The following is a 12,476-nucleotide window of genomic DNA, read 5'->3' on the forward strand; positions in this document are numbered from 1 at the left end:
CAGGCAGTGACATGAAAACTTGGACACATCAACAACTCAATGTTGAAAAATCATGAGGGTTTTTTACAATGGTGTGCTATACATCAGGACCTAGAACTCTGTATTCACCAAGTCCATCTTTCCTGCCCTATAATCAACCCAAGCTTTTCTAACAACATTTTAGTAGTTGCACTATTAAGAGAATTCAACTGAGAGAACAGTGGTAGACACTGTCTTAAGAGTGGACCAACTTTGAAAGACACAAACATTGCAAAAAGAGATTTTCTCTTTCTGATCTTCACCCATACAAAAGGAAATGAAAAGGCAGCTCTTCAAGAACGTGAATTGACTACATCCAGGTTCGCTGATTTGTACTCACCTTTTTCTAGGTGATGGTTTTCTTTGGCTTTAAAATACTGCATGAATCCTATTTCTTCCATAATGCTCTGAGTTTCTTTAGAATCTCCAGAAGCCAGAGTGTCATCAAGGCAAAGACCAATCTTGCTACAGATAAGGTCCTGAATAGCTATTGTGGCCTTCACCACTTCCATAAGCAGTTTCAAAACGTGCTGATAAGATTCACGCAGCTTTTCTCTAAAAAAAAAAGCACATTGAACATTTGAAAAATTGCACACACTTGATTTGAGAGACACATGGAAGCTACTGTAAACCTGACAGTCTGAAATGGGTATCTGCCATGGTTGGGCAGTTAGCAGTGAAGATCTTTCAGATGACTCACAAAACCCAGGTCATTTTCAAAGAGCTGGTGCAGCAAAACACCTTTGTCATGTCCACAGGTAGATCACACTACAGTCACAAGCAGCTCAGCCTTCCAAACCTGTGGAAGCACCAACAAGGAAGATACATCTACTACTATAGTATCAGTGACATCAAAATAACTAGAGGGTGTTCTGGCAGACCTGACAACAAAAGCTCTATTTCTGTTTATGAAAATATTTTGGTTTTAAGGTTAACACTAAGCCAGTTTCTGAAAGATGAGAGAAGGAATTCTAGAAGCTTATTCAGTATGACAGCTTCTCTAATCCACACATTCCCATGGCACATCAAACCAATCCGTTCCATCTGAAAGCCTCTTGGTCATAGAACCACTCCCCATTTTTTTAGATTTTTCCAAGATTAGAGACAGCAGAAACCCCAAAACACCAGTTTTCATCACACTGAAAGAAAAAGAGCAAAAAAACCACCCCCAACCTGCTCTAAATGTGAGAACAGGTTGATAATTTAAAAAACCTCAAAATAATTTGCAAATAAAAGCAATACATCATCCTCCAACACTACTATTTTGAGCTGGCTTACTTTTGCCTAGTTATTGATTTCTTTACGAGAAGTGAGAAAACAAGCAAACAAAAAAATCCCAAGCACTAAGCATCATGTAACCAAAGATGAACAAACCTTTCCTCCTTGGACTCCTCAATATCAGACCTCAACAAGGCTATCAAATTTCCTCCTTCCTGGTTTTCCCTGTCCCGCCGCTGAAGGAGCGTCTCCAGTTCAGAGTTGGTCTCCTCTATTTCATGCTTTAGAGATGCCACCTTCTTTTCCAGCTGTGGAAATGAAGTGACAACACAACAAGGTCAACAGTTTTGTCTAAACTTTCCTTATAAACTCCAACTGAAAACAAGTTGTTAGAAAAATTACTTATTGCCCTACATTTACTAGTTCAGATGATACCTATGCCAGATTAAAACATATGATTACATGTAAATAAAAATACATATTTGTATGTATATACCCACCCTCACTTTCAGATTTTGCTGCCAAACAAATTACTGCCATTTTGTTAGAAACTCTGTCTCATAAATAAGCTAGCAAATAAGTCAGAATATCTATTTGGGAGAAAACTGCAAAGACAGAAAAGCATTCTGCTCCCATGCCAACATTCTCAACACTCACCAAGTACTACAAGAAGAGCTGGAAAGAGTAATACATTCCCAGTCAGGAAATTCTTAGTGTTGCTCTCTTTCCCCCTAGTCTAATATACCACAAGAATTATACCTGCAGTCCCTCTATATAGACACTGAAACAGAGAGCCCTGTGCTAAAATACAACCTCAAAAGCACATTTAAAATCTAGGTTTAAAGTATTTTCTCCACACCTGGATAATTATTGCTGCCCTTTCCTGCAGCAGGGCTGATAACGTTTCTTGTTCCTTTTGGTGAGCAGCTTGTGCCTTCTCCCTCTCCTCAATCAACATCTGCTCCTTGTCATGTAGTGATGCCTTTTTTTCAGCTTCAAATTCATCCTGCATAAATCACATATATTTGGATTCACTGAGAGATGAAAAAAATGCCAAAACACCACCACCCTCCCAAAAAACCTCAACAATCCCCTGTATTTTTTCTGCATTCTTCAGAAGTACACATTTTGCCTCTCAGAATAAGCAGTAACTTACACATCAACACAACAACAAACAACAAAATTATGCAGAAACTGTGATCAAAATCAAAAGCAGTGTGGCCAGCAGAACCAGGGCAGTGACTGTCCCTCTGTACTCAGCACCGATGAGGCACAGTTTTATCTGTGAACACCAATACACTCCAACAGGATGGCCATCTATTTTTTACATTGGCAAGTCAAGAAAACACTTTTTCTCCACGGCAAGAAATAAGACCTCAGAGCACAAGTCGTGCAGTCACCTGAGCTGGCATGGATCCTATGCAGAAGACTGAGCCAGTCTTTACCCCATGCTCTAGCAGTTGGGAAGGTAAAAATGAGCTGACGCCAAGGGGTAGGATGATTTTCCTTGACCTAGAACATGGTATTTGTGGACAAAATTTCTGAAGCAGCCTGCTTGTTCTTGTCAGAAGCACTTAGAGAGTATGTCAGAGCACAGACAGCAATTTTGAATACCTCATATCTGCTAGGGGAGGCAGAGGGAAGAAGCCAAGGGAGCAGCAGGCACGAAGACAAGTGCATAATCAGCACAGGGGAGTGGGAAGGGAAAGGCTTGTAAAAACCTGTATCAGCCCACAATACAGCTCAACCTGACACTGCAAAGAGATCCAGCCAGTCTCTTCTGGGACAAAACACCAGTCATCAAGTGCATGAGGCAAAAAAACCCCCAACTGAATCCACAGACAGCTGTAGTAGCAGGAGAATTAGCCCTGAAATAATTTCAACAAGAAGTGAAATGCAGGGGGAAAAAAGCTGGGATCATTTCTGGAGTTTCTGCATAACACTCAGTACAGTTCCAGCTCCTGTGAGCTGAAGGCTGGGGTTCAGCTGAGGACAGCAGTGCCAAATATACCTGCAGCAGCTTTTCAGGATACATTGGTGCCCTCTGCTTCAAAAGACAGCTGCACCAGCCAGAGAGAGAGGTCAAATAGTGATCAGGACTACACCAAGGGCCAGAGGCAGGAAACACCTTGAAAATGCTTATCAGGATGTTGATCATGGTGCATCAATGAAAGCAGAGATTAACAACAAGAGTAATAACGAGGAACCTCACAGACAAAGAGCTCACTGCCAGCACACACTTGGTAAAAGCTCAGATAATACTGAATATTTTGCCACATACACACGGCATGTGCAGTAGATGTGGGATGATAGGCCAAGGGCACAGTCTCTGCAGACACTAAGCAGAAAAGTGACAAACTGAATGTGTACACAGGGAATGCTGCTCAGAGCATGTTCCACTGATTTTTTTCCGGTTTTGGCTGAAGGACACCCTACATCCAGTTCAGGACTTTAAGACAACCCTGTGGTAAAGACAATTGCTCACAAAACACTGCTTTATTTCCAGGGCTGTTTTTCTAGTTCTAACATTGTGAAGCACTGGAGAGATCTCAGACTGCCATTTTAGAGACTGAAGAACAAAAATCTTACACCAATTGCCCTTTTCCAGTGAAACACACGTCCAGTGCATACTCAGAAGTGCATTTTCACCAGAGCCTACCTTCAGCTGCGCAATCTGCTGCTCCAGCAGCACCTCTGACTGACACTTCAACAGCTCAATCTCCTCCTGGAACTGAAGCTGCTGCTTCAATTTTACCTCCTCAAATTGAGCCAGAAGAGTTGTTCTCACAGATTCTACTTCAGTAGCTGATGCAGAAGCATACAGCTGCAGACAAGGAAGGAACATAAAATATTTGAGCCACAGTGTAACAATTAAGCAAAAAATGAAACCAAACCAAACCCAAGAAGCTAAAACAAATTCTGAAGAGTACATTCCCAACCCTCAAGGTCACACAGGGCTGCTGTCTATCATCATGCTGAGTATAGAAAAAAGCAGGTGGATAAAAATAGATAAGAAGCAACAGGCATTAGGTATCAAGTATCTCCTGTATTCATGAGACCATCAGGTCAGACTAACAAAGTATTCCTGACCTATGCTTTCCAACAGATACTTCCCTAAAAGAAAATGAAAAAAAATAAAGAGGAAGGAGGGGGAGAGAAACACAGGCAGAGGATATTTTGTTAAGATGTGATTTCCCTTGTTCAAATGGGAGCAAACATTACGCATCTCTATTTAATGCGACTATCCTGGGATACAATAGTGAAAGGTTTGAGAGATTTTTGTTCATTCAGTTTGTTTTTCTTTTTCCTACTATTCTCTCTAAGAAGAGGCACTGTAATCATAAGACTAAGACTGAATAACCATCAGAACCCTCCCAGGAAACTAATGAAACTTCTTCCCCAGGCAATCTGTTCCTCTGAAAGTGATTTAAGGGTTATTTGCAACATTATCAAATTTTCAATTTAGTGAGCAAAAAAGCAATAGTCAGTAATATTTTAACTTAACGTGTTTTGTGGTTATAGCTGCATAAAGCTCATTTTGTTTGTGACTTTTCCTACTATATGAGCGTAATATATAACACCAGAAGCTGCTTGCATCTGCAGAAGTCAGATTGTATCCTCTTATTATTGGCACTATTAAAAAAAAAATCCAAGAACCATCTAGACATGCAGCCTTATTTCTAGGCTTAATAAAACTGAATTTACGTTATGATAAAACATGGATTGTTTTGGGTTTAGGTATGAGCAGCATTCTGACCTCTTGCTCATGTTCATGCTGTGCTTTTAGTTTCCCCAGCTCTTTTTCCAACTCCCTGGAGTACTCTTCCTTATGTTTCCTAATATCTGCCTCATGAAGATCCTTAAGCTCTTGCAGTGCTTTCCTGTGGTTTTTCTCCATCTGCAACACTTCCTCACGTAACAGATCCAGAGCCAGACATTTCTCCTCTTCCAGCAACTGCCTTTGGTTTCGAAGAGCTGTGTTCAGATCATCCTGTGTAAGCATTAATTATAAAAAAAGGAGGGAAAAAAAAGTAAGTACAAATATCTTTGCTACCCATTTGTCAAGCACATGTCCTGCTGGATCAACTTTTAAAGCAAATAGGAACAACATCGTTTCATGAAGGATGAGCATACATACATATACATATTCTCTAAAGCATTTAAATGGGTCTATTTTTCTTATCTAGTGTAAGTTTTGTCAATCCTTACTTATTTGGAAGGATCTTTAGATTCCTAGAGATGTGGCTTAACCTCCAGAATTGCATTTCCTTTGGTTTAATCACTTTCTGAAGAACTACACAATAGCTCTACTGGGGAGAGAAGGCCTGAGCCACAAAATGGAGATGCCCCCAATCTTAAAAATTTTCAAAGATACATCTCATTTGTACCTTTTCCACAAATGACATAGAAAACTCCTTAGACTAAGCATTTGGGGCAGGAAGAAACAGATGGATTTAATTTTCAGCTGGAGTTTGCTGTTTCAGCTCATCATATGGCCACACACAATGTGTCAGTGCTGGCACAAAGAGGTTGTGAAAATATCCCCTGAGAACAAAGGAAAAGGTGATCCCACACAACGTGTCATGACATTTTACCTCCCATGCCAGGTTTTCCTTCTGACTCACCTTATGAGCTTCTTCTGCTTGAAGAGCCATGGCTCTAAGCTTTTCCATATTAACAGTAGCTAGCTCAATTTTCAAATTATTTTGGGAGTGCTGAAGTTCTTCAGCATGCTTTAATTTCAGCATCTCAATCTCCCGAAGCAGTTGTGCCTGATGCATTTTATCCTGCTCTTGCAGCTGCTCCCTGTGCTGCAGCTGTAGCTTCTCCAGAGCCTGAAGGTGTTCATCTCTTACAGTCTGAATTTCAGATAGGTAGGAAGACTCCAAGGAGTCCAGATTTGCTAAGTGCTTAACCTCCAGCTCATCGATTTGGGCCTGATGCTTTGCCTGTAGTTCAGCAGCACAACTTTCAAGCTGAATCTGATGTTTACTTTCCAGGGTAGATTTAAGTGTCTCAATTTCAGCTTGGTGTTTTGCCTGAAAATCAGCTGTCAGAGACAAAATCTGCTGCTTATGCTTCTCCTGTAACTGCTGACTTTGGAGTTCTAGCTCATCCACATGTTTCTTTTTCAGGTCTTGGAGAAGAACCTCTTGCTCAGTTGTGAATTTCTGAGTCATTGCTTTGTGTTCCTCCATAAACCTGTATTATTTCCAAGAAAATTAAGAGACTGTTGTAAAAAAAGTTACTGGATTTTTGTGGGTTTTTTTTTTTTTTAAATAATTGAGCTAATATATAATAATCCAAGGAAAATAAACAGACCTCACTTAGCCTCCACAAGTTTTACCTGATGCTTCAAATACAGAACTAAATTCAAAGCAAGCCACAACAGTGATTCATCGCCACGTAATTAAAGGTTTCTGCAATGTCACTTGGGAGTATCTGGTTATTACTAGAGAAACTGGCACCCCTATTAACTTACAAATACAGAGCAACGTGTCTGAGAAACACTGCCACAACAGAACCTCACGGTGTACGCATTGCTACATCTCAAATGTGCTGCCTGCAACTAAATGAACTGGCATAACAAACACCTCTAAAAACATCTGGTAAAGACAGACATAAAACCACTGTGGAGGTATATGTGAGAAACTTGGGGGCTCCTCCAAACCCAGCTGAGTTCTGCTTAAAACTTGAGGCAGAAGATTTAGTAATGAAGTGCTGCCATTTACTGCCATCAGTAACTACAGTATTTACGCACGCAGACACCAATAACTTAAAAAACCCCAGTCACCTAAAAGTTAAATTGCTGCTTTCAGTGTTTTCTTACAGTCATTTTTTCTCCAGTCTTGTTCTGTGAACATGTTTTTGGGGAGGGAAGAAGGGATAAATTTGAAGCAGTGCATGCAAATACCAACAGTGTGGTTGTTTACTTCCCTTCATTCACTTGAAACAACAGGTGTAGGAAGGGGAAGAAAAACAGTAGTTCCAGGCATCCAACCAGAACTAAAGAATACCAAAGGGGGCCCCATCAGCCTCTGCATTCAATGGTTAGCACAAGCTTCATTCACCAAGAAGACCTTGTTTACATTCATTTGAATTGTTGAAAAACATTTAGAGAATTTTTCCACTTATATATCCTGTCACACTTCATTTTGAAGGCTGATATATGATTTACTCTATGATTTACAGTTGTGTTGTACTCTTAGCAGGCAAAACCTGACTGGATTTTATCTGCTAGCCTAGATGAAATGCCTTTACATGAAGCAAAATCTACAGATCATAATAGCTCTGCTGTTCCCTGGGACAGCAAGCTTTACATGTGTAAGTCAGATAGTGCCATCAAGTGACTACCTTGCACTATCACTCATTAAGTTTAAAATAAGACAAAGCAACTAACAGTGAGTGAACTTCTAAGGGAAACCTACTTGTTTTGTGCTTCCAGGAGTTTCAGGGCACATTCTTCCTGCAGGCAGAGCGTGGCCTTTTCCATTTCTTTTGCCATGATGGCTTTGGCTGCCTCCAGGTCAGCTTCATATTGCTCCTGAGATTTCTGCACAGTCTGGGCACCTGCAAGGCTGTCCTCCAGCTGCTGCAAGTTGTTTTGCTGCTCCTTCACCAGCTTCTCCAGCTCTAGAATTTTGGCAGCTTGGTGATCTTGAAGTTGAATCATTTCAGCTTCACGCAGTTCAAACTGTTTTTGTAAGTTCTGCTTCTCAGATTCTGCTTTGGTTTGCAGTTCTATGTGCAATAGGGCTAACTTCTCCTCTGCTAGGATTCTCTGGGCTTCGCTTTCACATTGCCATTTCTTCTCTTTTTCTTCATACATATTCTCTATTTTCTGGACTTCTTTTCTTAATTCATTTTTGTGATCCTCAGCAATTTTATATTTTACCTGTGATGACAATTATTTAAAGGAAAAAGGAATAAACCACCAAAGCCAAACTGAAGTACATGAAGTGAACACTCTCAGGCATTTAAGGTCATGGAAAGATTAAATTCTTGCAGTGGAGGGAAAGGAGGACTTGATAAATAAGAGCTTCACCCATCTAATTCTCATAAGCATTCAAAAATGCAACAATTTAAGCAATGAATTAACATCCAATCTAAGTTTATCCTCAGATGGAACAGCTGATTTAACACGTAAGAGTTAAAGAGGTACGGTGTATGATTGTCTCAACTCTAACACTTTGAGGTACAAGAGCTACACCAAAACAGAAATGTATTCCAACATTTCATATCCAGGCAAGTCCATTTAAAGCTTTAGCTTCATTCCCCAAACCAGAGACTTTTAAATGCAAGTGCTGCCTCTCCCTCCCTCGGCCTTCCCACCAGGCTGGAGCTTGCCCAACTCTACACAAAACAATTCTGTAGTACAAATTACCTTTTCCATTTCTTCTTTCAGATGCTTTTCATTTTGCTCAGAAAACTCTTTTTGTTTTATAATCTCTTCCTTTAAATGCCTTATTTCCTCTGAGAGCTCTGCAATATGCTGTTTCTCAGAGCTGGAGAGAGCAAGCTTGGCTTTGTGCTCTTCCTCCAACACAGACACTCGCTCAGCCGCCTCCATCTCAACCTGACATGCTACATCTTGAGCACCCTGAAGACACAGTTTGGCCATTTCTGGAAAGAAAAAAAAAAAAATAAAAGGAAAATCCAAGCCAGACAATAAAATGGCATTCTGGAATTGATTTTAACAGCTCCTATTGATGCATAGAAATAAAGTTGAATGTTGTCAGCTGTGCAATTTATCAGTAGCCATGCTAACTACAGGACAAGGAGAATCCCTCAGCTGGATGATTTTATACTCTGTTCCATTTTATCACCACCTTGGGAATTTACCAGTATTAACATACACAGAATAATCATAAAACCTGTGGCAGGACCTCTCTCCTTATCTACAAGAAAAGCAGACTTTCTTTCTGGGCAATCTAATGGCAGATTTATGGAAGTTTTATCTCTAGTTCTGCACATCATATTTACACAAGGCATTTCCCCAAAGGTCAGATGGGACAAACCTCTAAACATTCTAATTTAAGCAGTTTTTATATTCTCTCTAGTATTAAAAATAAATAATTGAAGGTAAGAAATATAAGTGCAAATTTAAAAAGCTCTATTAATCCTTTTAAGCAACATCCAGTGGAATACAATTATAACCATGTGTGTTAAATTAGCTAACTAAGTTATGTATTGTTAGTCCAAATGTTTGTATGACATTGCCCTTCTAGGCATCAAAAATGGAAATCTGATGCTTTTAGCAACTGCTCCACAGTTCTAGTAGTTCTTCCTACAGAACAAACAACTTCAGGTCACTACATCTTTGGAAGCGCAACCCAACATGCCCATAAGTGCTTGATGAAAGGGATTAACATCTGTTAAATGTTCCCCATAGTTTAGGGTAAACCAATAAGTTGAAAACTACTTCAGATAAGCCTGTTTAAAGAGAAATGTAAGCCACACAAGCAGCTTACTGTTTCCCTTCCCAAGGTGTCAGACCATCCTACCTTTAGAATGTTCTTCTGAAAGTTGGGCACGGAGCTGCTCAAGTTCTGAACAATGCTTTCTTTTCACAGCCTCCATTTCTGTTACATATTTGTCTGACAGATCCATCTTCATTTTCATCAGGTCCTCTTTATACTGAAGTGCAAGGGAGGATCTTAAGGAATCCAATTCATGCCTGTGTTGTTCTGTGAGTTGTAGCTGCAAACAGGCAAGTTCTTCCTACATAAATAAAGGGTTAGGAAGAGATCCTTAGCTTCTGAGAAACTATGATGAGAATCTTTCAATGAGAGAAAGGAAAATTCCTTTTCCAAACTCTTAGTCAACTTGAAACAAGTTGAGCAAAAATGTTGAGATCTCCAGTTACAGCAAGGTACATGAAAATAGGGGCATAAACATAAGAGGGGCCAAATTGGCATCTTGGCTTGAAGAGAACAAGGACAGGTACAATTACTACCAGAACTACAGAAAAGAGAAACACTATGAATTCTGCACTTGTGTAGAACTGATAAGCTCCTTACTCAGCACAGGATAACCCAAACAGCACATAATATTACAAAGCACTGTTTCAGCTGTTCTACTCCACAGCCTCTCTGAGGCTGAGAGCTTTTGAAAGTTGGTAATTTACAATATTCTTGCCAAAAATAATTAAGCCCTACTAAACATCTGAAATTACTCTTTGTAAGAGCTATGAATCAGACATCAGTTTTCATACAGGTCATGTAAAGAACAGTAGAGCTTTTAATATATCAAGTATCCTACCTGCTGCTGTTCGAGCTGTTGGTTTAGCTGGCCCAGTGCAACACTTCTCTCTTTCTCAGCAGTCTCTTCAAAAAGTGTGACAGCAGAACTGAGAAAAGGGTTTTAAAGTTTAACACTGTGATAGGTCATGAATCAAGTTAAATTTACTTGATGACTTATGGTGTAGTACTGACAGTAGGCAGAGAGCAACTATAACAACTGTTCAGGATTGGGCCATCGCCTAATGCTCAGTCCCAACAGGGTTAGATGCTAACATCATCTTTTATGTTAAAGAAAAATAAAATGGAAACATGCTGTCATAAAATGAAAGGAAAAAGATCAGATCACCTGATGTCCCCTGCTTGATCTTGACTCATTTCCAACTCTGACAGTGAACAGTCTGTCAGTTCTTGATGTTTCTGATGCAACAAAATCAATTCTTCTCTGTAGTTTTCTTCAGCAACAATTAACTTGTTTTCAAAATAAAGTCTCAGTTGTTCCAATTCAGCTTCATGCTCCCTGTTCCTCTGCTGACACTGCTGTTCAAATTCCTGTTTTAAACACTCTATTTCTGTCACCTGTGATGCTCGAGCCAGGAGTTGCTCTTTTAGCTCTGGAAAGGAGGCAAAACCAGCACAAGCAGTAAGAACATGTATCTTTAGGCTAAGACATTCTGTGAAGACTTAGTTGCCTGTATCAGTGGTTTAGGAATGGCATTGCCCCTTTAATATTTCCACTAAAAACCCCACGAGCCACTCCCTTCTCAATGGGAGTCACAAAAGGCAGAGATCACAGGTTGAGGTAAGAACCATTTACTGGAAACAGCAGTGAGATAAAAATGAACTTCTGAAAGACAAAAATTCCTTCCTCTGAAGACTCAGTTACACTGCACTCAGAGAAACCATCCTCATGCTAAGAGCCAAAATCACCAGCACACTGTTAGCTCTCCTTGTTTTCTTGCAGTCCAGGACTAGGCTGGTAACAAGCAGAGTCCTGCACTATTGGTTAATCTTTACACCTGCTTGCTATTGTAGCACCCAGAAGGAATAAATTATTCAAGAACATTTAGTTTGCTTCAGGCAAAACCATCCAAACAAAACCAAATTGAACAAACTGTGCAGAAAACCAAAAATCACAGAAAGGACAATAAAATCAACTCTGGATTATTTTAATGATGGCTTGCTACTCATTGTGTGCTCAGAGGCTGAACTGAATGGATTAAAAGAATCAATCAATAAAACAGGAATGCAGTAAAAAGCAGCTACCAAGGCTGGTTCAGCAAGCTGCCCTCCTTCCAGAGAGTGAGAACAATGGCCAGCATTACAGCCTTTTCATTAGCCCTCTAATGAAAGCTTTCTTCCCCAACCTTCTGTATTAAAGCAGCAATAGCATTTTGGGAAGTCAAAAGGTGGGGGAAAAAAATCTCAAGAGAGATGAATTTTCCCAACAGCTCAACTTTCCAAATAGTTCAAGTTACTTAAATCTCCAAAGAATGAACTGAAGAGGGAAATACATTTCAAGAAGAAAGAACTTGGAGAAGTTCCTTGAAAAGAAACAGCTTGCCTGGAGAATAGCAGTTGCTTATGTTACACAAGAGAAACTTAAGAAACCTTGATGGAAAAAGAGGATGCCATCCAGGAGCAACACAACTGATTGTCACAATGTGGTTTTGTGTAGCAAACCAGAAAATGCACATGTGGCATGAAAAAATCCTCACAATGACCATGCAAACAGAAAGAGTAAGAGAAAAAATAAGTGTTTGAGGCCAGGTTGGATGGGGCTTGGATAGTGGAAGGTGTCCCTGCCCATGGCAGGGGTTGGAATGAGATGATCTTTAAGGTCCCTTCCAACCCAAACCACTCCGTGATTCCACGATTCTGTGAAGTAAGTCCATGGTTCAAGCCCACTTCCAAAGGGAGAAGCTGCCAGGCATGGGACCAGAGGAACCAAGTTACAAGAAGGGACAAGTAACAACATCAATGCCACAGCCAAGGGAAGTC

The 12,476-nt window shown here is 40.1% G+C and overlaps 1 protein-coding gene across 10 annotated transcripts in view; it reads right to left on the reverse strand.

Annotated features, from left to right (window-relative positions):
• The window catches only part of PCNT (pericentrin), a 70,463-nt gene that overhangs the window by 37,592 nt on the left and 20,395 nt on the right, over positions 1-12,476 (reverse strand). For all 10 annotated transcript variants that reach the window (XM_066189493.1, XM_066189495.1, XM_066189496.1 and 7 more), the window contains 11 exons: positions 10,825-11,089; positions 10,498-10,585; positions 9,741-9,957; positions 8,621-8,859; positions 7,665-8,131; positions 5,862-6,438; positions 4,994-5,227; positions 3,896-4,060; positions 2,096-2,242; positions 1,393-1,544; positions 359-573 (listed from right to left, as the gene is read on the reverse strand). In XM_066189493.1, the coding sequence (XP_066045590.1) occupies positions 359-573; positions 1,393-1,544; positions 2,096-2,242; positions 3,896-4,060; positions 4,994-5,227; positions 5,862-6,438; positions 7,665-8,131; positions 8,621-8,859; positions 9,741-9,957; positions 10,498-10,585; positions 10,825-11,089 (2,766 nt within the window). The remainder of the gene's footprint in view (positions 1-358; positions 574-1,392; positions 1,545-2,095; positions 2,243-3,895; positions 4,061-4,993; positions 5,228-5,861; positions 6,439-7,664; positions 8,132-8,620; positions 8,860-9,740; positions 9,958-10,497; positions 10,586-10,824; positions 11,090-12,476) is intronic.

Source organism: Chamaea fasciata, unplaced genomic scaffold (genome assembly GCF_029207755.1).
Source record: "Chamaea fasciata isolate MVZ Bird 193981 ecotype frontalis unplaced genomic scaffold, bChaFas1.0.hap1 SCAF_8, whole genome shotgun sequence".
NCBI classification, from domain to species: domain Eukaryota; kingdom Metazoa; phylum Chordata; class Aves; order Passeriformes; family Sylviidae; genus Chamaea; species Chamaea fasciata.